The sequence below is a fragment of the Aspergillus japonicus genome (genome assembly GCF_003184785.1).
Source record: "Aspergillus japonicus CBS 114.51 unplaced genomic scaffold BO86scaffold_26, whole genome shotgun sequence".
Taxonomy (NCBI): domain Eukaryota; kingdom Fungi; phylum Ascomycota; class Eurotiomycetes; order Eurotiales; family Aspergillaceae; genus Aspergillus; species Aspergillus japonicus.
The window spans coordinates 66,168-88,897 of NW_020291663.1; the positions used below are offsets into that span (position 1 = coordinate 66,168).

The following is a 22,730-nucleotide window of genomic DNA, read 5'->3' on the forward strand; positions in this document are numbered from 1 at the left end:
TCTCCGCCATCCCTGGGCAAGGCACATACCAGGGAGACCTCCACGTGATGACCAGCCTCTACATACATGCAGCCAAGATGACTGCCTGTTGTGAATTGTGCTGTACGGTGTGAGATATACATATGCTCCCAAGGAAGGGCCTGTGCTAAAGGGCGTCTCATCGAAGCAAATCTCCTCGACCCAGCCAAATCGACTGCACTGAAAGCTGATCCCGCACCCCTTGCAGTTCGAAGCCTCACAGCCTCGTAGACTCGTCGTACTCGACATCTTCGTATGCGGACAAAATAATCTCGGCCATTGCCTTCGCACATTCAACTGACAGACAGCATCCTATCAACACCTGGAGGTCAGATAATTCCACCATTGTGGCTTATTTCAATCGACCGTGCCAAGGAGGCAAATATGTATGTCGAAGCGAATCATGTCGGACGGCCTCAGGGGGATGTCAACCACGCAAGCATCTTCCTAATATGACCGCCCCGGTATGATTGAGAGCAACGATGATCAACGCTTCTCGACTCTACGTCAACCTTGTCCAAACCAAGAGCCCGTCGATGGCTTGCACTTCCGCCGGGTGGCGCTTCCCCGGACAAAGCTGACGAAGCCACCATGCAAGGGGCATATCCAGTCGCTGGCTACACGCTGGGTGCGATTTCATCATTGGCAATAGACAACTGCATAGACTTTCAACGCTGCATCAGAACATTTTCTTTTCTCCCGCCCTCATTACGTACATGGAAAATCCTAAGTCGGTCAACGCCCTTGATGGGTGCTTTACCTACAGTTCTCAAGGATGATCGGCACGGAATCTAGTGGGTATGCCTATAACCTAACTTACGTTGCCTGAACCAAATGGATGCAAATCCCTGGGAACTATTTAATCTGATGCCGGCCTCTGTGTGTATCGGCGTAGCAAGAGGGCAGAAAAACAAAATCCGAGCAACACCAGCAATCATGGGCCCTGCGTATGTGGAACTGCAGACAACATCGTTACCCTTACCTTCGTCAGACTGACTTCCAGACTCAAGTCTTAACACGGCTCCCATCTCCTGGCAAGAAATCAAAGACATTGCGCCTATCGCTCGCCAAGGAGCGGCAGAAGTAAGAGTTGCCCTCAACCCAGTGGGACGGGAAGGTTGACCGCGACAAGCAACTGTTGCATATCTGGACGAGGCAAAGATATCGTATTGACCCCGAGGCTCTCTGGGGAGATGAGGTACGTTAATTGCTCTTTTTTCAGTGGCGTGGTTACTTGCTTACTGGTTAGATCGAGTACACTTTGATCAATGTTGATGCAAAAGCATCCAAGGCCACGCTGCTTTTGAGCCAGGAGAATGTGCTGCGCCAATATGAGAAGCGTTGCGCCAAAGAGAATAGGTAAGAACATGAAATTCCTTCCAAAGGAAGACGAGAAGACTTACAGACTGGCGACTTCTAGCAAATCGTGGAATGCAGTCTCTTTTCAGCCAGAATGGGGTCGGTATATGATTGAGGCAACTCCAGCGAAGCCATACGGAGAAGAGATTACCGCACTACTGAAGGTGGAAAACAATATGCGGCTACGGCAAGTCACAATCTGCAGTTGCCTTACCAGGCTCTAATTTGGTCATCTGAGTGTAGGCGAGATCTGATTCGACAGTGTCTACTACCGAATCAGCATCCTCTGACTCTCAGTGTCTTGCCTGGTCTGGGCACCCAGGGCCTGTTCACAACCCTAGAGCCGGACACAAGATTTTCAGGAAATGCTTCAGATGGCCGAGTCTACCATCCAAGTACGCGCTATATCATGGCGACAGAGAATTTGACTACCCGGCGGCAAGGACGGTTTGAATGCCACGTTCCGGTATTCCGAGACGAATTGACCGAGCGACCGTTTTACGACAAGAACGTGTCGTACGAGTATTTATCGCAGCAGTTGCCTCCAGCAGACCCGAAAGAGGGGCACATACATCTTGATTGCCCCGAGCTTGGGATGGGATGCTGTTGCATCCAAGTCACCATGCAAGCGCCAAATGAGCCTGAAGCTCGATGGCTGCACGATCAGCTCATGGTTTTGGGGCCGCTTATGTTGGCATTGACCGCTGCAACACCTGTCTACAAAGGCTATTTGGTAGACACAGATACGCGCTGGGGATATATCTCTGCTTGCTTGGATGACCGCACAACAGAGGAGCTGGCCACAACCGTAAGTGAGATCCCTACCAAAGGCCGTAGAGTTACTGACTGCGGCAGCCACCTCGTTATTCCTGGAATCGTACATATATCTCATCAGAGAAGCCACTAGATGTGGAAGGCAAGACATCCTCGCAACCAATTGACGAAAGTCTCAAGCAGGGCCTGCTAGATGGCGGGATGGATGAGCCTCTGGCTCACCACTTCGCAACCGTTCTTTCTCGTGATCCTATCATTGTGAGTCGGGAAGACATCGAACAATTCGACCCCAACGATTCGGGTCTCTTTGATATGCTCTACAATAGTGTATGGCAACATGTCCGGCTCAAGCCCCCATTGTGCGACTCCGGACCCGGCTGGCGAGTTGAATTCCGGCCCATGGAGGTTCAACTGACCGACCATGACAATGCTGCATTTTCCATATTCATATACCTTCTCTCGCGCGCCATCACCGCGTTTCACCTGAACTTCTACATCCCCATCGACAAATTGGGTGACTCCATGGAGCGAGCCCAGAAGCGCAATGCAGCGCTTGACGAGCGGATCTGGTTCCGTCGTACGGGTTGGTCTGCAGTAAAGCAACAGCCACATACGTTTGAGACATGCACGTTCGACTGCTGTATGAAACAGAAGATGGGTACGTTGAGAGAATTGGAGAAGGCTGGTTATGATTCATCAGCTCAGTACGCTCTGTTATCCATGGATGAGATCGTCAACGGTGAGAACTCGGAGGTTCCGTCTGGATTTCCTGGCTTGATCAACATTGTATGGGCATACCTGCAATACATGGATACCCCATTGCGCGAGAGAAAGCGACTGAAGCAGTATCTGGATGTGATAAGTAAACGAGCCAGTGGACAGCTCCCTACCCCTGCGCAGTGGATGAGGTCGGTTGTCATGACACATCCAGAGTACCGGAGAGATAGTCGGGTTGGGGAGAAGATTCGGTTTGATTTATTGCAAGAGATCATAAGCAGGGGCGAGTGATTCGTTGCTTAGCATGTACTCGAATACAGATAGGTATATTAGTTAATTTGTGATCACCGATGCACTATGTTTAGATCCGATAACTGAAAATATCTTTATGCCCAAAAGCTCATATTCCTGTCACCTTTGGAAGAGGCTGCGTGAACCAGAGCATCAAGGTCCAACCACTGGCTCTTTGAATGTAGACAAATAATCAGTGGTCTTAATGCCTTGAGAAGCAAGCAGCTTACTCTGTAAGTATCATCGATCAAGCCAACAGCGCAGTTGAAGTGGCCCCAAAGATAAACTGTTACTATAGGGACAGTGTTTCGAACCGCCTTGAACTGAGATGACGCAGATCTCGCATTTGAGAAGAAGTGAATAACACCAGGCACACAAATCTCACTTTGCATGTCAACAACCTTTTTCTTTACTGCGAGTCGGTGTTATTCCCGTCTCTGTAATCTTCTCTGATCACCAGTTTTCATCCTCATCCTCATCTACCTTCATCGATTTGTCAACCCTAAACATCCTACCAAGCTTGTCACGTCTCGTCGCACCGACTCAAGCTTGATATCACCAATCAAGATGCCCCCAATAACAGTCAGCCAGGAAGAGCAGCCCCACGATGAATTTCTCCAAGAACGCTTTGGGAAGCTGTTCGACATCAGCAACGAGGCGCTTGTCGAGCTCGCCCTCAGCGTCCGCAGCAAATACATCACCAACACCCAGGCCACTGCCAAAGTCCTCGAGCACTGGATCGGCACCTACAACCTCATCCACGTCATCGGATTCAGCGACGGGCTCAAGTACGTGATCCGCGTGCCGGCAAGCGCCCGCCACAGGCAGATGTCCGAGGCGGCGCAGCGAGCCCTGGTCAGCCAGGCGCGGATGATGCGATTCATCAAGAAACGAACCATGATCCCGATGCCTGATGTCTTCGACTTCGACGCCGGATTCGCCAACCCGCTCCAGACGCCCTACATCGTGCTGAGCTACATCCCGGGACGCATGGTGGCGGAGGCGTGGTTCGACCGGTCCGGCCCCGTGCAGCTCGAGGAGAAACGGCTGCGGATCCTGGACAGCGTGGCCGAGGCGATGGCGCAGCTGCGCGGGTTCCAGTTCGACCAGATCGGGTCGCTCGACGTGGCGGACGAGCGGATGGGCCAGCTCAACCCGATGGCGCCCTGCTACGGCTGGGAGGAGAACTACCAGGACGACGGCGGCCACGTCTTCCACGTGCAGCAGTGCGGGCCCTTCGCGTCCTCGGCCGCGTACCTGCGCCACCGGCTGCAGCGCGTCACGCAGTGGACGGAGACGGCCAGCGATCGGGGCTGCCGCGTGCTGCTCGACCTGATGATCGACTGCCTGCCGCGCTCGACCCGCCGCCGCAGCGACCCCCACGAGTCGTTCGTGCTCAGCGTCCCCGACCTCAGCGCCAAAAACGTGCTCGTCGATGACCAGGGGGCCGTCACCGGCTTCGTCGACTGGGACGGCGCCCACACCATGCCGCGCTACCTGGGCTACTCCAGCTTCCCCGGCTGGATCACCACCGACCTCAACCCGCTGCACTTCATCTGGTCCGAGGACCACGAGGAACCCCCCGAGCTGCTCAAGCAGTACCGGCTGCTGTACACTCGCAAGATGCAGGCCCTGCTGCGGGGCTCCGGCGACGCCAAGTTCGTCCACAAGTCCCACATCTACGGGGCGATGCACCTGGCCGTCTGCTCCCTACGTCCTCGCCTGGAGATCGTCACCACCCTCGTCGCGAAGGCGTTCCCGACCAACACTGAGGTGGCGATGAATCTGATCCTGTTGGCGGGGGAGGGCAGATTGTCGACGCGTGATAAGGATCTGTTGACCAGAGGGTTCCAGCTGTTGTTCTCGGTCTCGTACTGACTTGCTGGGGGTTGGTTTGCGTGACATGGCGGTGGATCGAAAACGATATGGAGGGAATGCAAGATGTTCTATGAAGGTGGCCAGCATGTATCTGACAGGACTTCTGGGTGGTATGTCCCTGACTTCATGTGAAATAGCATGGCATTGCAATGTGACATCAACTGCGGGTTTTTATTTTTGCTTTTGAATCGGGAGGGATTTCCATGTCACGGGTCCGGAATGTAACCAAACCCCCCTCGGCTTCCCAATTTGATATGATGTCAACTTGCAACGTTAAACAAACCTCCCTCCCTAACTTCTTCAGCATCATGCTTCTACAGCAATGCTGGCGCTAACTATACTCCTCGCCCTGCTACCTCTCCTGGCTATATACCTGTGGCAATGGCTTCGATATCTGCGATTCCACCAGCATGCCGCCTGGCCACAGCTTCCCCCTTCCCTGGTCTGGGGACACATGAAAGCACTAAACGAGTTCGTTAGTCGCGGGGAACGGCGCAGACATGTCGGTATATTACCTCCCCTCTGCAATCATCGTATCTACTTAATCTGATTATTGCAGACCGTGTATTCGGAGAGGTGCAGCAATCCCTGGGCAATCCGCCGCTGTATCTTCTCGACCTCCGCCCGGTGGTGGGCGTCCTGGGGATAGTCTGCTCCCATGAAGTCGCCGAGCAAGTCTCCCGAAGCACGAAGGGCTTTCCCTACAGCATGCGCAAATCCCCTACCATGAAACCGCTGGAGCCGTTACTGGGGCCCCATTCCGTGATTACCGCCGAGGTTTGTGCGCCCCCCCCCCCCCCCCAATTCTCGTGGCTGGGATCGATCGACCCACTGATACGATACATCTCCCCCATGCTCTCAGGGCGAGCAGTGGAAAGCGTTGCGCAAGCGATACAATCCGGGCTTTGCGCCGCAGCATCTCCTCACGCTGCTACCGTGCATCATCGACAAGGCATGGATCTTCATCCAGTGTCTGGACGAGTACGCGCGGACCGGAGAGGAGTTTTCCCTCGAGGACCGCTGCACCAGTTTGACGCTCGATATTATCGGTAGTGTCGTCTAGTTTGGCACCTCTCCAATCTGGAACATGTCTAATGCGTTGTGCATTGCTTCTAGGGGCCGCAACAATGGACACCGACTTGCACGCCCAACTGCCCACCCACCAACAAAGCCAACTCGCCCGCCTCTACCGTCAGCTACTCGCCAGCTACCGTCGCGACAGCAATGTCAGCAAATTCCGCCTCACCTGGCTCCTCGCCCCGTTCATTCTCCTCCGCCGCAGGTATCTCGTCCGACAGATCGACGCCCTCCTGCAAGCCCACATCGAGACAAAGTTCGCTGAGCTTCGAACCAGGACCACAGCAACGACCACAGCAACGGCCGACAGGAACCCCTCTTCCTCACGAAGTGTCCTCGCCCTCAGCCTCCACGACACCGACCACCTCACCCCGCAGACCATCCGCGAAACCGCCGACCAGCTCAAGTCCTTCCTGTTCGCTGGCCACGACACCACCAGCATCCTCCTGCAGTGGACCTTCTACGAACTCAGCCGCACCCCGCGCGTGCTGAAAGCGGTCCGTCGCGAGCTCGACGCCATCTTCGGGAAGGAGACCGCCGCCTCCCCGACTAAAGTGGCGGAGATGCTGCGCGCCAGAGGCGATGAGTATCTCTCGCAGATGACGTATACCGCCGCGGTCATCAAGGAAGTCCTCCGGTTACATCCCCCCTCCGGTTCGGCGCGGTATATGCCCCCGGGGACGGGGTTCACGGTGACCCTTCCCGACGGGCGGACGATGTGTCTGGATGGGGTGGTGATCTACAACTGTGCGACGCTGGTGCAGCGCGATGAGGCGGTTTATGGGCCGACGAAGGATGAGTTCTGGCCGGAGCGGTGGTTGGCGGGCAGCGCGGATGGTGATGATGATGATGATGATGCTGGTGGCAATGCGGAGCAGATTCCCGTCAGTGCGTGGCGGCCATTCGAGCGTGGGCCTCGCAACTGTATCGGGCAGGGGTTGGTGAATATCGAGGTCCGAGTCATTCTGGCCTGCACTGTTCGGCGCTTCGATTTCGAGAAGGTCGGGCTTGGGGCGGTTGTACGGGATGCTGGGGGTCGGCCGGTGCTTGATGCGAAGGGACAGTTTGAGGTACTGGAGGAGTTGTTCAATGTGAGTTTTTCTTTCTTCTTGCTTTTGCTTGTTGTTGGCGATGGGGGTGTGTATAGTGTGTGGGATATGCTGGTTAACGCGATGTTCTCTAGACGATGCAGGTTACTGCTAAACCGGTGGATGGAACCAGGATGAAGGTTAGGTTTGCCTCTGGAGAGTAAGGGTGGTGTTATTGGGAAGTAGTCTGCCAGAGGGGACATAGCAAGAGGAGTGATTTATACCTAGTTTAATGTAGTTGAAGGCTGAAGGTAGAAATCATGCAGTAAAGGACGGGGCATATTGCGGTCCCACTGACAGCTGGCTAGCAAGAACCCTAAATGATTAGCAGATATGTTTCAGAGCATAAAGACACTCGGGCCTGTGCGATGGCAAAAAGCTGAAAAGAGTACAGGATGAGGTAGAGGCCCATGAACCAAAAATCAGACCGACGTCGAGCAGGATGTATGGCGGATCTCGGAAGGCAGTGCGATTTATGCTCCTGGCTCTACCAGAGCTAGGGAAATGGAGGGTGCGGGCATTTGAAGGCAGCCAAAGCCCAGTCCGTGCTATGGCTAGAGCCTGGGCCAGAAACACCTGCCAGTACTCGTGACAGAGGCTCATGATGAACATCCCTAGAACTGTGAGGAATGACCACTTGCCATAGCCGGCGTCAGCAATGGGCCCCACCACCGCCGAAATGGCAAACATGGGAATGAGAAAGGCTTGGGTCGAGCCTAACCAGAGGATTTCAAAAGAGGATTTTGAGATCCGCAGTTCCAGCTTATAGAACATCTGGAAGACCCCGAAGGCGTTGATCGCCGTTTAGAAACGTTTATAGATCCTCTGCCAATTGGGTTGACTGCTGCTCAGTCTCCTGATAGCACATTCCAGCAGTTGCTGGTGAACTTACCATGTGTTCAGGTTTAAGCTGGAAGCGCACACGCACAGAACTTGCAGCCATGCGAACCAGTCTTCCACTGGAACGGATGAAGATGGGTCTCCGGTGATGTCTTGTCGGGGATCGTCTTCATCGCCGTCTTGGTCTCTTTCGAGAGACATGGCGCGAAACTTCTCGTCAGTGTCCATCAGTATCATGAGGTCCCTATCATCGAGACTATGGCTAAAGAATCACCAGAGTACTGGGTTCGCTGTTGCATATGCCGGCGAGATGATACCTTTGATTGAGTCCCTCAGCTTTGTCGTGATAGCTTGTTTAGTGTTTGTTCTGTTTTGATCTGCAAGTTACTTGGGAACAAACGCCCCGTCAGGTAATTGAACATGATCTTGTCGTATGGTTCCTTGGTTCTCGGAGATACGTGATTCTTATAGATATCTCTCTCTGGAGCTTGAGCCTTCTTGAACTGATCATGCTTCTTCTCTTCCCCTCAACTGCCATTCCACCCAGTACCTACACAGAAGCCTCCGCCTACAACCGGACGTTCGGTGCCAACCCTCGATACAATAACAACACTGAGCCGGGGACTCGATCGTTCCTTGTGAGGAGCCAGACTCCATAATCCTTGAATACCTCAAGAAACGTGCTAATTATCTTGTCACCCCTACACTGAGGGGCTGGAACAGTGGGTCAGGGCACAGTGCTATCGAGATCCCACCGCTGATAGCGACCAGATCTACTACACTTTATCCGTGATGATCCATCATTTGCATTGCCTGGTATGCCTGTCTTGGTTCTTGAGAGCTTGCAAATAGCACCCAGCTAGTGTTAGGACAGAACACGGCCGACAAGATCTCAAGTGGTCAATTCACCAGAACTACTACAGGATGGGGCAATGAGCGGATTTGTCGCGACTATGCCGCCTTGAAGGCGTGGGCTGAAGAGTGCTGAGTGAATGATCTGACAGGCTTCTCAAATCATGGTCTGGAAAGTTAGGGGTAACAAGGGAGACAAGCAGATATGGTTGTTGTCCATCAGGGTGTTTGACCAGTTGCAACAACATCAAGGAATGGAAAGAGAATAAACAGCTTGTGAGACTATGAACAAGCGATGATGCGAAACGGACCGACCACCAATTCAATATACCAGCATTTGAGTCCATGGAGGACTGAGGTTGAGCATGGTTCCCATACCAATATCCTCTCAGCAGGTGGGATATTGGACCAGATGTAAAGTGGGTCTGCACGGTCAGTAACCCGACAGCTTCACATCGAACACCGCATTCTCAGCTCTGACAACCTCGCGACTATAATTAGGACTCTAAGGCCTTGAAGAAATTACATCACCGTACTGTTGGCCTGCGTGGCCCATTCGCTTGCCAACAGGTCAATTTTGCTGCCTTGCCTCTTCCCAAGTCTCTCCCAGCCACCTTATTTTATACTACGCCTGCCGAAATCCTTTATCGCTGATAAGGATCGCGGTTGCACGAAGGTATGCACGCTTGTCGCTCCCAATCACTGAACTTTTCTTTAAGGCATTGTGGCTGACATCCCCAGTCACTCTGGTCGCAATCTCAACTCCCATGTTGTTCGCACCCCTCCTGGCCTGCGTCGTATGGCCATCCTTTCCCAAATTCGTCACCGCAGGCAATGTCTCGACATCCGACATCACGCAACCCGACCAGATCATACAGCGCAATGCTCTGATTGAGTCATACCTAGGGCATCGGCCCATACGGGGGGTCCGGAAGATGAGCGATGATGAGGGCGAAAAGTTCTTTTTGGATTATTGGCAGTTTGACAACAATGAGAGCTACTATACGATCGGCAACTCGTCCAACACCTCCGATGAGTTGACGTCGCCCGCAAGACGATCTGAGAGCCTAAAAACGACGGAAGAAGTTGACTTTCAACCACAGACGTACCCCTTCAACCCCTCGTACACGAGTGGTCTCGAAGACGAGGGGCGCGGTTGGAGAGGGGATTTCTCACCGCTTCTTCGGCGGGACTTCCGTTGTCCGAGCGGCACCTCCAACTGCACATCGATCGACCGGCCCGACAGCTGCTGCAGCACGGATGATACGTGCGTCCTGGTCAAGGACACCGGGTCCGGGGATGTGGGCTGTTGTCCGAAGGGCAAGACCTGCTCGGGCACCATCGGCTCATGTTCCGAGGGGTACTCCAGCTGCCCGTCATCCATGGGCGGAGGTTGCTGCATTCCAGGCTATGAATGCGTTACTGGTGGCTGTAAGTTGACTCTAATGATAAGCTTCCCTGCGGCAAGGCTAATGTCAATCTCGTGCGTAGGTATGCGGGTCTTTACCATCACGGTGACCGTGAGCTCGACCGTTATGCTGTCAACCTCCACACAGACAGTTGCCGCGACCACCAACACGCTATCCACGGGGGATCTGATCCCCCCCGCGCGGCCTACGAGTGTGTCCACGGCCACGAGCTCCAGCACCAGCAAGACTACCAGCACCGCCACTGTGTCAGTCTGTCCGACGGGGTTTTATGCCTGTTCGGCATACTACCAGGGCGGGTGCTGCCGGACGGGTCGTGATTGCGACACCACATCTTGTCCGGCGACGCCGTCGACGACTATCGCCAGTGATGGAGTCACCATTGTGGTCCCGGTGACCACGGCGACAGGAACCGCCACAACTGCACCCAGCAGCAGTAGCAGCAGTGCGGGCCGATGCGCGAGTGGGTGGTTTAGTTGCGCCGATACAGTTGGGGGTGGCTGCTGTCCGACGGGATACCGGTGCGGCTCCAGCTGTACGGCAGTCTCGACGGCCACAGAGACCGTCTCGAAGGAGCAACCGACGAGTGGAAGTCAAAAGAGAGGGGCGTCTGGAGGGACGGCGGGAGTGAGCATCGTAGTTGCAGTAGTTGTTACGGTTCTAAGCATGGCCTGATGGATGATTTTTTTTTAAGTTGTGATATAACGAACGATATGAGATCACGGACGGTTAAATGAAAGGCAAGCCGACAGTCAATGCGGCAAAAGGTAAAAGTAATTGATTGCTCGCGGATAAGCGATTCATTCGGTTCAGCTTTTGACAGGCAAAAAGCCCCGTGGGGCTTTGGAGCACGTGGGGCGTGCTGCTTTACCGGATCGGGAACAATCCCGGTGAAGACTCACTGAGGAGACCCTCCGACCCTCTCCGATGCCGCCGCCTTCGCGTTGACTCCTCCTTCTCCTCCTCCTCCTCTTTCAACTTGGCCCACTCCACTCAACAACCCCATTTGCTTCTTTTTCGCTTTTTTCTTCCTCTTGCATTTCCATTTCGTTCTGAAGTTGTGTTCTTGTATTCTTCTCTTCCTCCTTTCAATTTGTGTTCATTTCTCCAAATCAGTCATCACAATGGCCAGCCAAAACCAGCAGAAGCCCCTGCCCTTCCAGTACCAGTTCATTGCTGGTGCCGTGGCTGGTGTGTCCGAGGTACGCATCGCGTGATCCCCCTCAATTGACTTCGAACAACATGGAAGCTAACATTGAAGATAGATTCTGGTCATGTACGATGCACATGCACCCTCCAATGTTTGCAATGACTAACAAGCATGAACCCCAGGTACCCACTTGACGTGGTCAAGACCCGAGTGTAAGCTTCCCCAGCACTGTTTCCGACTCCCTATCATCCACCCCACAAAAACACACCCCCGGACTAACACACGATAACCTTCATGATAGTCAACTCCAGACCGGTGCCGCCACCGCCGGCCAAGACCACTACAATGGCATGTTCGACTGCCTGCGCAAGATCGTGAAGAACGAAGGGTAAACAACCCCCTCCCTCCTCTCTCCGCAAACACCACAAACCCGGCCCACAAACTGACACCACCCTTCCTTTATCGCACCAGCTTCTCCCGCCTGTACCGCGGCATCTCCGCGCCGATCCTGATGGAAGCGCCCAAGCGCGCGACCAAGTTCGCCGCCAACGACAGCTGGGGCAGCTTCTACCGCAACCTGTTCGGGGCGGCGGAGCAGACGCAGTCGCTGGCGATCCTGACGGGCGCGACGGCGGGGGCGACGGAGTCGTTCGTGGTGGTCCCCTTCGAGCTGGTCAAGATCCGGCTGCAGGACCGCGCGTCGGCGGGCAAGTACAACGGGATGCTGGACGTGGTGCGCAAGATCGTCGCGGCCGAGGGACCGTTGGCGCTGTACAACGGCCTCGAGTCCACGCTGTGGCGCCACATCCTCTGGAACTCGGGCTACTTCGGCTGCATCTTCCAGGTGCGCGCGCAGCTCCCCGCCGCCGAGCCCGGCAACAAGGCCCAGCAGACCCGCAACGACCTCATCGCCGGTACCGTCGGCGGCACCGCCGGCACCATCCTCAACACCCCGATGGACGTCGTCAAGAGCCGCATCCAGAACACCGACAAGATCCCCGGCCAGGTCCCCAAGTACAACTGGGCCTGGCCCGCCGTCGGCACCGTCATGAAGGAGGAGGGCTTCGCCGCCCTGTACAAGGGCTTCATCCCCAAGGTCCTGCGGCTGGGCCCCGGCGGCGGTATCCTCTTGGTCGTGTTCACCGGCGTGATGGATTTCTTCCGCAAGATGCGGGATGAGTAGATGTTTATTCTTGAGGAGCTTTCTGATTTTGGTTGCAAGTTTGGTTTTCGTTTTATGATCATCATGATAGAAGAGAGGAAGAGAGGAGAAAAACGAGCAAGGATAGAAGCGCTCGAAAGAAATCATTGTTCATCTGATCGTATCGTATCTTGTCGCAATAGATTCATCCTCTATTGTTGTCGTTGTGGTTGTCGTTGTCATGAATAAGCTTTTGTGTATCTGCATGCTGAATATGATCATCCGTTGATATGATACCAACCTCACCGCAATTCGCAAATACAGAGAATAGTCATATGTGTAAATCAGCAATGACATCCTTTCATGACAACCCGTAAAAAATAGGGGAATTAACTATTAACTTGTAGATCGGTACACAAATACCAACTCAGTGGGTACATAGGTAGACCATCGATCTGCTACACTACAGCCCAGGTCCAGACAATACAGTACAAACAGTACCTACAGTACAGTACAGTACAGTACACTCACTTGACCTCCCATCGACGCTACGACTGTTTAGGACGCGGCGGCGGTGGCGGCAGTAAGGCTGGGAGATGCGGATGGAGGAACCGCACGCACGTGCAAGGATGTTCCCCCGTCTTGTCCATTCACAGCACCCAGGGACCTACAGTAGTTCGTCCGCACATCAGATGAGGTCGAGTCCCAATTGGGATCCATCCTCCACCTGAAGTTCGATGGACCGCCACCCCTCTCTCGTATGTGCATACCCCCCGGGGCGTCTGCCCTATGATGGTAATGTACAGTACTTATCATCCACCTCTAGGGGTCGAGGCCGACCGTCGATCATTGCAAGCTTACTGGCTTACTGGCTAGATGAAAATCAATGGAGTCAAGTATTGAATGCAAATGTCGTTATATGAATGACTTATATTATGAAGGTTGAAAACAATCAGCCGTTGATGACGCCCGAGAATGGGTTTCCATGCGTTAACACAGAACAACAACAACAACAACAAAAAAGCAAGATTACCAAGGCGTAGCAAGCGTATAATTAAAATGGGAAAAGGGTATCGATGTAGAACGAGCAAGGAGAGAAAGAGAGCCAAAAAAAAAAAAAAAAAAAAAAAAAAAAAAAAAACGTATATGTCAAGGTGAAATCAGAATCCGACGACAGTCATCATTAAGGAGAGGGTGTCCAAGGCCATAACAAAATAAACTCGCATAAACAACATCAATCAAAATCCATTCAAAGCCGAGAAATAAAGGCAGAAGAGAATGAGGAATCAAAGCACACCCTTGAGAACCAACGACAATAAAGGTCATTTCAGCCATTAGCCTCGACGAATTCTGTCAAAAACTTCCGCGTACGCCAGTCACCCATTTGACGCCTTTGTGTACAACAAGGTCATGACATGCAATCGTTGAAGATATGAAAGGCAGAGCTCATGCGAAGTGTGAACTTGATTTAGTTCATTTCCATTGCGTATTCGTCCTCTTCCTTGAAGCTCATGCCAGCATGGCCCGAGGTATTCCAATACTGAGCTTGTCCAGGGCCCCCGCCATTGCTGCTGCTGCCACTGTTGAAAGGTGGGCTCAGGCTTTGGGGGCTCAATGTTCCGTTGCCGCTCACAGAATCCCCAGCAATGTTGGTGTGCTTGGGCACCCGGAGACCACTCCCTGGCGCTCTGCTGTAGGCAAAGGAGCTAGGGTCGTTTTTCTCTAGCGCATCCAGGATCTCAGTGCGCATGCGCTTTTCTTCCTCGGTCTGCTCAAACGGCCAAGTGCCACCCAGCTTGCTGATCAACTCTGCCAGCTCCGACTCCTGTTGGAGCTTGACGTGCAGGGCCCACATCAAGTCCCGCATCCAACCGACTGCTCCATTGAGAATATCTCCCTTGTTGGGCCCTTTCTCTTTTTCCTCAATTGGGAGACCCATGGTGATGTTACCAGCAGTAGCACGGCGCCCGTTGCCTCCAGCGAGCAGGGATGTTGCAGCGTTCGCGGTAGCTCCAGTACCAGACATGGCCGTATTGTTGACAAGCTGCTTGCGAACCTTGTCATCCTCCAAGCGGTGCTGGGGTACCAGATGGGAAAGATCCTGGATGCGTTCATTGATGTTGTCTCGCCGCCGGCGCTCGACGAGATTGTGGGAGGCTCTGCGACGGCGCCGCTTCGCCTCTTGCGACTCTAAGTCCTGGGCGGACCCTGGCATATGCGTATCAACCTTGGCCGGCAAGGAAGCATGCTTGCCCGATTTGAGGATCTCCGAAATCCCCGCATGGTGAGATGGATGGCCAGGGGATGAGATGGGTGACTCCACATAGGAATGCGCACTTCCGGGCGTACCATCCCACTGGTTGGATAGCGTCTTCTGGTGCCGATGCTGAAGGCCAGTCCGAATGGGCTGAGTAGGGAAACTCCCGGACTCCGGCGTCCCAAGGGTCAAAGCGCCCAGCGCTGGGGTCTTCGGGGTCATCGGGCTGCGCCCGTCGTACGAGGCCCGGTCGAGCGCTTGTATGCTTGGCCGAGCCTTGGCATTCAGATAGCTCTGATCAAAATGGGATCCATTGCCCTGGAGGTGAGGGGCTTGTCCTGGCTGGCTCATGCTCCGGAAGTGGTCATAATTGAAGCTATGCATGAAAGGGCTGTGCATGGGAGCTCCATCTGGCGTGTTGGAGTACATCTGTGACATTTGGCCAGGGTGACTCATCGAGATCCCAGCGCTAGACTGTTGGTCCTGGAGATAGTTCTGCTGGACTCCATTGTGGCCGTTGATCTCCAAATCCAGCAGCTCATCGGTATCAATCCCAGAATTACCGAAATTAAAACTGGAGGAGAGGTTCTGTTGCGAGGAGAACGGGTAGGACATGAAGCCGTTCTGCATGCTCAACTCCGAGGGGTCAACCCCTTCATTGGGGTTCCCGAATTGGTTTGACATCGAATAGCCGGATTGCGACATTATATAGTGATGTGGGTCACTGCTGTGTTCGTTAGGCTCAGTCTTGATGAGAATGCTAGTTTCCACCATTTCCCGCGCATGCGCCCCAGCCTTTCAATCCCACTCAATAGTGTTATCAGAGGGTGATCTTACGGTTCAAAGGCGAACCTGGTAAAGATGATAACTTGATGCTCGCCAAACCCAGATTGTCCAAGAAACACTTGATCTCCGGTGGTGCAAAACAATCGTCCTAGGGGCAGGGCGAATGGTTCAGACGGTATTGAATAGTCCACAGGCGGTGACGTCGATTCATCAAAGGGGTTCGACGGAGCAAGAATAGCTGGAGACAATCTAATGACCTAATAAGATTCCAAGGTTCCGTCAGCCTGGTTCTTAAACAAGGAGAAGATGCGTGTGGCAATGAACCACCCTATGAGTCGAGTCGGAAAACGCCAACGGGGGTGGCTCAGACCTCGACTACAAGTATGGGGGGCACTTACCAAGAAAACGAGAAATTCAGTCTAGTAACAAAAACCAAGCCTGGGGATGCCTCCAAGATGGACGGAGAATGCGATTGGTTTATGGCGTCCGAACGGAACGGGGGTAACGCGAGGGGTTGTCGCGATGAACTGTAAGCGGCGCGGTGGACAGAGTACCGGGCGAAAGCAGGATTTGGAGGAGATGGACAGAATGGAAAAATGCCACTATCGCGGACGGAGGCTAGAAAAGTCCGAGGTATTTGTGCTGTCACTCGTCGAGCACGCCGAAAGAAGAATGTCTAATAAGGTTGGCTTGGGGTAAGCGACTGGGGAAGAAAGTCAAGAGAGGAGCTGAAATGAACCAGAAAAAGAAAAGAGGACAGGGCGGCGGTCAAAGGAAAAGGCTCCGTCGTTGAGTGGCCATAAGCGAGGCAAAAAAAAAATAAAATAAAGGAGACGGGGAGAAAGGCGGACAAGAGACAAGAATAGATGGATGGGGCCGCGGAGGCGACGGACTGAACCAAAATGGGGGAGGGGGAGGGAGGAGGGAACCTTGAAGAGAGGGGAGGGGGGGGGAAGAGAGTCCAAGGCCAGGCAATAAAGTGATAAGAGCGTGGTAGGAAATAAGAGGTGTCAGATCAGACCAGAAATAGCCTTGTAATCTTTGTGGGAAAGGTTGAGAGTAGAATCGCCACCGAAGAAGAGAAGTGAAATATTGTGGTGCTTCAATTAATCGGGATTGATTGATGATGAGAGCGAAAGGAAAGAAGGGGGAGGGAAAGGAGGAAGAAGGAAGGAGGGGCAAGAATTGGGAATTTGAGGCGGTACTTGTCCGGGGTAAGGCTAAGGAAGAGCGTAGTCCGAAAGTGGGCTGTGGAGGGGGAGCGAAGAGGAGACTCTAGTAGAGAGTTGGTTCCATTCCAAGTTGTGTTGTCAGGTAAAGCTGGCTGGACTCGAATGAATGGATGGATTGATTGAAGAGACACAATCAATAGGCGCAAAGAGCGCCAGAGGCGGTGGACACCATTAAGAGGGCGGTCAATCTCGGCAGTATATTATCTGCCTCGCTCTCTTTCCAGTGGCTGGCACTCTCTGTCCGTCCGTCTCTTGTCATCCCCGGATTCTCGGATAACTCCGTTGTGGATTGTCAGGATGGGTCATTCCACCGCCCGTGATTTTGGTGATGGCTACCATTCCATGCAGCTGGTGGCGATGGTAACAATTTCATTCAAAGCATTCTCTTTGCCCTCACTTTTCCCCCCCTCCTCAGCCCCTCAGCTCTCTCCTCATTACCCCTCGATAGGTAATCCCCGCGCTTCACGCGAGACGGACAGATCTTCCCGTTTCGGGGTCCGTGAGACAAGACTGGGACGGCTCGGCGATCCTACACAGTAAGAGCGCCCCACGGACATTGTCGGACCACGTTGGATCGTCGCATAGGCGCCTTATTGTTCTCCCAATAATCCGGGTTTGATGGACATTGGGCTTCCGCCTAGGGAATCTGCAGGGGCTGAGAGGCCATCACACCTGCATGCTTCTCTTCCTTCGGCCTTTCCCCGGACTCCAAGCCGGTGACGTAAATGATGGCTGATGCTCTCCAGCCGAGGGGCCTCTTTTGCCGATGTAGGTCTTGGCTCGAGTGGCCGCTCTCTTCCGCAGAAATAATGGTCCCAGGATGTGCATGTGCATATGTGTGTGTGCGCTTGGGCCATGACAGAGAATAAAGAGAGAGACGGTATCCGCCAAGGGAAAAATAGAGAACAGAAATCAGGACAGATGAGAAAACACGCCATGCTTACCAAGTATTGATGAAAAGGATATAGATAGGTGATCTGCTCATAGGCGTCCTGAGCGAGAATGAGTACTGGCATTAAAGACTTATCTGAGAACCCAGGTTTGATGGCAGAGGTTGGAAGGTTAAGGATGGAATGGTAATCAGACAGAGGGAAACAGATTTGCACACGTGGAGGATAGGATTGAGCCTCATAGGCTCCACCCACAAGGCCAGGCAGAAGGGGAAAAGCAAAAGGCTTGGAGGACAACACAGTGTTGAACAGGCAGCCTTATCACATCGGCAGAAGGGGAGTTTATATGGACGAGTATCGGGGCTTTGAGGACAAGCGGTGGGGTGGGGGAAGCAGGACACCTAAGGCTGTGAACACTTACATAGACCCTGTTCGATGTCGACACTCGACACAGTGAGGGGTTCGTGCTCAGCAACAGAGCAAAGATTGGAACCAGTGGGAAAAGAAAGATGGCTATAAAACCAGGGTCGTATCAGCTCAGCAACAGCTGGGCGATGCAGCGACTCGAGAAGGGAAATCCTAGCGTTATCGGCCAGGAACACAATAACACAATGGTGATGGGAAGAAAAGTAAGTTGGGAGAAGGGTATACTTTATAGGTACAGTACAACAGCTGGAATTCCCAAGAACTAGGGCTGGCAGTGCAGAGGACAAGAAGAATATAAAGGAGATTCACGACAATATTCACTTCCTCTCATTTGCTATATCATGGCTCAGGTCATGCAGGGCGTCGATCCTCAACTCAGCGAGGCTTAACACACCACCCATAGGAATTACTTGCGTAAACCGGTTCTTCAGCCAGATAGAATGTCGCTAAAATGATTCAGGGAAAGTAAAGGGAGAATTAAAAATCAAAATATGAAGAGTATTAATTCCTCTCCGGTGACAAGAGCAGGTAGGTAAAAGAAAAAGAAAAAAACACAAACACGATATTAAAAAATTTAAATAAAAGAAAATAGAATAACACTGCATAAACTAAAACGCAGGCCAAAGGATGGGGGGGGGAAGGCCAGGGAGAGGGCGAGAGCCAATCACGATGCAGCAGTCGGTAGACAAGACGAAGGATACGCTATCCAAATCGCAAGATGCAGGACATTTAAGCCCGTGAATCAGGCCAATGCGAGAGGTAAGAAGGGGGTTGATGGTTGTGGTTGGAGAATCCGACTAGAAAAGGGAGGGAGGGGAAGGAGGGAGGAGGGGTGCAGTATAGAAAAGATAGTAAACCGTCAAGGAGGGTAGCACCATCCGCATAGAGGAGAATAACGTCCATCCCCGAATCCCATGAGCATCTCCCAAGTATTACTATATTTGTCACCTGTTCCGCCTCTGCCAGGGAAGTTCAATGACTCACCCGCGTCAGCCTCTGCTTGACGATTACTCTACTAGTCTGCCATCCTCCTCCTTCTCATTGGGGAGGGTGTGCAGGTTATTCTCATTCACTCGTATAGTGTATCTGCCCGTTATTCGCCTAAAAGCGGGAAAGAGGTGATGAAGATGAAGGGGCGCAATTGAGAACAGGGCACAATTGCTTATCAACACCGTCGGGAGTTGTCCCGACGCTTAGGGAAGGGAAAGTTGTCTTCGATACGAGTGCAAAGTCCACTAAGAATGTATCAGATGCCAGAACCACCCATCATTATCTCCCATCCCCCCTCCCCCTCCCCCTCCTTCTGCTACAAGCATACCGGATCATGTACACATATAGACAGAAAGACTAAATGACCAAGGAGCGTGAGATCTCATGTTTACCTTAGTACGCTTCGAGACCAAGGCCTATGACATCATGATTCATCTGAGCAAGAAATGGTTCATCGCCTGTAAGTAGGAATCCCCTTAGAATTGATAGAGAAACGAGTTTTGGGACAGACGGTGGCATATCGCGGGTATCGAGGGATGGATGAATGATCTAAAGCTCCCATGTGGAAGAAAGGATCTGTGGCTTGATTCAGCAATCCCTCTCCAGCTCTGTTAGCTGCCTGCAAACGGCGAGCACTTTATCATTTCGGAGGATCGCTGGACACTAGCGGGATCGACGAGCTGGAGAAACCATGCCGCATTATCATGATTAGTATTGATCGCATCTTACCTCCATTGCAGGCTGCATTAGACCCGAATAGGGAACATGATTGTCTCGGTACCAGAGCCTCATCCTTCTATAGTGATCACCGATTGTAGCCCTACTGTTTATCAATACGCGGTCATAGGCTACCTGAGCCACGGACCGCTCTGCAGAAGGCGTTGGATTCGAGTAAAACTGCGATGACTTGCTTCCTTGGAAACCCATTGCCTCCATCCATCGCCTGTCCGAGCACGTCGGGGGCTGACACAGAGAGGCGGTCCGTGACACTGTGCAGCCAGCAGCCTGTAGCTTCCCGAGAAAGCGTGCATCTGCCTATGCCATCTGATAGGGTGTGGTGGGATCCTTAGTTCTGCAACTCCCTGCTCACTTGGGCATTTGACATTCTAATGAAGTCTAACGCATGGATCTTTACACTAATTTGGCGCCATTCATGGATGGAATTAATTTTCCCCTTCCCCCCTTCCCACCTTCCCCCCACCCTCTCCTCGTTCTTTATGCAACACCACCACCACCCCGGGTATTCATATGTACCCCCCAAGACCCTCTCAATCATCCGACTTTGCCTTTACAACGGAATTTAAGACAATAGATGGCTCATTTTTGCTGCGATCCTTGCCCTTTAGGATGCTGTTACAATTTGGAATACGGGTGACTCCCTCAGGAATGTGGAGGAGCTCCCAACTATCGATCTTGTGTATACTGTCCGGGCATTCATAGCGAGTGCTAAAAACAGACAACAGTCGATCCGAGATTGGAATGCTGTCAATTTTCTGGGTCGCCAATCAACTTTGGAGATCAAATCAATCAACGGTCCTGCCTGGCCGCAAACAGCCAGCCCAGTAGCTTTGGTGCATCTCAGCTCTTTATCGAGGCCCACCTTGCAGTGCTATCGCAGACCAGACCGGCTGGTATGCCACAGTTCTGCCTAATTCATCAGAGGTATAGCGGACAGATGCGAATTACGTCAATTCCTGTATCAGCTGTTATGCTCTCTCCCTCATGATGGGGTGGAACGCGGTATGTATGTATGTATGGATGTATGGATGGATGTCTGTACGGTACATCACCCCTCCCTCCACGAACGATAAAACAATCGTGCATGCATCTCACTGTGATTTGAGAGATATGATGACCCGGACCAGAGCGCAGTGATGGTGTCCGTCTTGAGATGCGATTGCGTCTGCGACAGCGGTCTTTTGGGAGGGCAGAAAATGAGTCAAGAGCATTGGCTCCCGCAATTCGCGCCCGCCCCGGCCCGTCAAGGTTCGGAGTGCGTGGCCGATATCCACGGTTACTGCAAGGAGTTTGGCTACACAACATACACTCAATCTCAGAATCAGCACCATAGCACACAGGCCAACATGAAACCTGGTTGATCAAAAAGCGTCCTTTACTAGTCGTCACGGCGAGTACTGATACAGGCAACTAATGACTAGCCGCTGGCTGAAACCTGCAGGTGACAGCGCGCTATTTTGTACTCGGGTTGAGTGATCGTTATAGCCGATGATGTGCGATACAGCCGGGAAAGAGGATCGTCGCATCTGCCTAGCAGATGGTGGCAACGAAGCTGGGATAGCAGGCAGCTTCTGTGACTCAAACTCAAACTCAAACTCACCCTAGTTCACAAGCTGGATTTGAGTCTTCAACCTCAGAGTAGCCACATGGCTTGATGATTTCGATGATTGCTATCAACGAACAGTGATAGGTGGGTACGACTGAAGTATCTTGTCCCTGTTAGCTACAATGCTCTAGCTCTCCGACTGGGAAGCGGAGGCTACCATCTATGTGTGTGTACGGGGTGCCCTGCTGAAGCTGCCTTATGCAACCCAACAGTTGACTTCAACATGGACAATCGGCTCTTTTCCGGTAAAATAGGCACAGACCCAATGGCTGGTAGGCTGCTGCAATCAACGGAAGCTCCACCCGAGATCGACTGGACTACTACGTTGATCGTCTGTGACCTTGAGTATGATCGATTCGACAGTTGAGCAGAAGTTGGCAATGCGGCTAATGGCTCCGATCAAGTTCTGCCTTGGATCGAGGAACTTACTACTCGGCTGGTGGCTGATACTTATGCAAGGTAAGGTAGACGATAGGGTATAGTACCATTTACCGCAACAAGTAGATGACCCTGTGGTTATGCGCATCGTAGTCAGTTCCAGCCTTTATAATGTATGAAGGACGTTAACAATCTTTTCCTTGGGGGCCGCCGTGTTTGGTACTACTACTGTAGGTGGTATTAATGCAGTACTACTGTATTCAATACAGTATACTCGTAGTGAGTACTCAGTACCTGGTAGAAAGCAGCGCAAGAGGTCAGCGGGAACAGCGCCAGACGGCCACCGCGCGCCGCGGGGGATCAACTCATCCCCATGTAGTGGGCGGTGTGGCCCGCCGCCCGCCGCTGCTCCAGTCTCAGAGCTTGGGGGCTTGAGATTTAGTGGGTGACCAATTGAATGTATCCAAACCGGGCGGCAATAGTCAAGTCTCAGTCCGTGATTGGCCAGTTAGAGCTCAGCTGGATCCCACCAGCGAATTTTGGGTTGAGTCGAGTCACCGCCTGACAGTACTGCCCCCTGCGCGGTTTTCTGATTGGCAGGCGGGGCTATCGGGGCTAACCACCGCAGCCCGTTACCTGAAGTCCAAACACTCAAACTGGGAACTGCTGCCTCCATTCCACACTTCATTCACTGCGATCGTGGATGATAACAGGCGAGTTTCCTCAAGTTTTGAACAACCCAGACAGTATCAGATCGAACTCAATACCTTACCAACAATAATAACAGCAGCGGCAGCAAAAGCAACAACTTGAAG

The 22,730-nt window shown here is 52.7% G+C and overlaps 7 protein-coding genes across 7 annotated transcripts; 5 read left to right on the top strand and 2 right to left on the bottom strand.

Annotated features, from left to right (window-relative positions):
- Positions 1 to 1,041: 1,041 nt before the first annotated feature.
- On the top strand, positions 1,042 to 3,159 carry BO86DRAFT_430804 (glutamate--cysteine ligase; the record flags this gene model as incomplete). Its single annotated transcript, XM_025675731.1, has 7 exons — positions 1,042 to 1,101; positions 1,151 to 1,216; positions 1,268 to 1,377; positions 1,424 to 1,568; positions 1,616 to 2,185; positions 2,233 to 2,745; positions 2,857 to 3,159. Coding segments are annotated over 7 exons (1,767 nt in total), but the record flags the coding sequence as incomplete, so codon positions are not given.
- Positions 3,160 to 3,294: 135 nt separating this feature from the next.
- Positions 3,295 to 5,166, top strand: BO86DRAFT_339322 (uncharacterized protein). The gene has a single exon (XM_025669013.1). It carries the CDS (start codon positions 3,727 to 3,729, stop codon positions 5,035 to 5,037), a length of 1,311 nt encoding a protein of 436 aa, XP_025527345.1. The 5' UTR covers positions 3,295 to 3,726; the 3' UTR covers positions 5,038 to 5,166.
- Positions 5,167 to 5,359: 193 nt separating this feature from the next.
- Positions 5,360 to 7,354, top strand: BO86DRAFT_278953 (cytochrome P450; the record flags this gene model as incomplete). Its single annotated transcript, XM_025667304.1, has 5 exons — positions 5,360 to 5,543; positions 5,597 to 5,814; positions 5,900 to 6,089; positions 6,154 to 7,205; positions 7,298 to 7,354. Coding segments are annotated over 5 exons (1,701 nt in total), but the record flags the coding sequence as incomplete, so codon positions are not given.
- A 79-nt stretch (positions 7,355 to 7,433) lies between these two features.
- BO86DRAFT_97625 (uncharacterized protein) lies at positions 7,434 to 7,937 on the bottom strand. The gene has a single exon (XM_025677840.1). It carries the CDS (start codon positions 7,890 to 7,892, stop codon positions 7,527 to 7,529), a length of 366 nt encoding a protein of 121 aa, XP_025527347.1. The 5' UTR covers positions 7,893 to 7,937; the 3' UTR covers positions 7,434 to 7,526.
- A 1,724-nt stretch (positions 7,938 to 9,661) lies between these two features.
- Positions 9,662 to 10,996, top strand: BO86DRAFT_399865 (putative GPI anchored protein; the record flags this gene model as incomplete). Its single annotated transcript, XM_025673669.1, has 2 exons — positions 9,662 to 10,325; positions 10,386 to 10,996. The coding sequence occupies 2 exons, from the start codon at positions 9,662 to 9,664 to the stop codon at positions 10,994 to 10,996; spliced, it is 1,275 nt and encodes a 424-aa protein (XP_025527348.1).
- A 219-nt stretch (positions 10,997 to 11,215) lies between these two features.
- Positions 11,216 to 12,912, top strand: BO86DRAFT_97647 (putative mitochondrial 2-oxodicarboxylate carrier protein). The gene is made up of 5 exons (XM_025677841.1): positions 11,216 to 11,523; positions 11,587 to 11,597; positions 11,654 to 11,683; positions 11,773 to 11,859; positions 11,943 to 12,912. Exons 1-5 carry the CDS (start codon positions 11,446 to 11,448, stop codon positions 12,652 to 12,654), a joined length of 918 nt encoding a protein of 305 aa, XP_025527349.1. The 5' UTR covers positions 11,216 to 11,445; the 3' UTR covers positions 12,655 to 12,912.
- Positions 12,913 to 14,080: 1,168 nt separating this feature from the next.
- On the bottom strand, positions 14,081 to 15,574 carry BO86DRAFT_362748 (basic helix-loop-helix domain-containing protein; the record flags this gene model as incomplete). The annotated part of the gene is made up of 1 exon (XM_025669932.1): positions 14,081 to 15,574. The coding sequence occupies one exon, from the start codon at positions 15,572 to 15,574 to the stop codon at positions 14,081 to 14,083; it is 1,494 nt and encodes a 497-aa protein (XP_025527350.1).
- Positions 15,575 to 22,730: the final 7,156 nt, after the last annotated feature.

Coding starts and splice junctions, on each gene's coding strand:
- BO86DRAFT_339322 (XM_025669013.1), top strand. CDS start 3,727: ATGCCCCCAATAACAGTCAGCCAGGAAGAGCAGCCCCACGATGAATTT.
- BO86DRAFT_97625 (XM_025677840.1), bottom strand. CDS start 7,892: ATGTTTGCCATTTCGGCGGTGGTGGGGCCCATTGCTGACGCCGGCTAT.
- BO86DRAFT_97647 (XM_025677841.1), top strand. CDS start 11,446: ATGGCCAGCCAAAACCAGCAGAAGCCCCTGCCCTTCCAGTACCAGTTC. Junction 11,684..11,772: donor GACGTGGTCAAGACCCGAGT/GTAAGCTTCCCC, acceptor CCTTCATGATAG/TCAACTCCAGACCGGTGCCG. Junction 11,860..11,942: donor AAGATCGTGAAGAACGAAGG/GTAAACAACCCC, acceptor TTATCGCACCAG/CTTCTCCCGCCTGTACCGCG.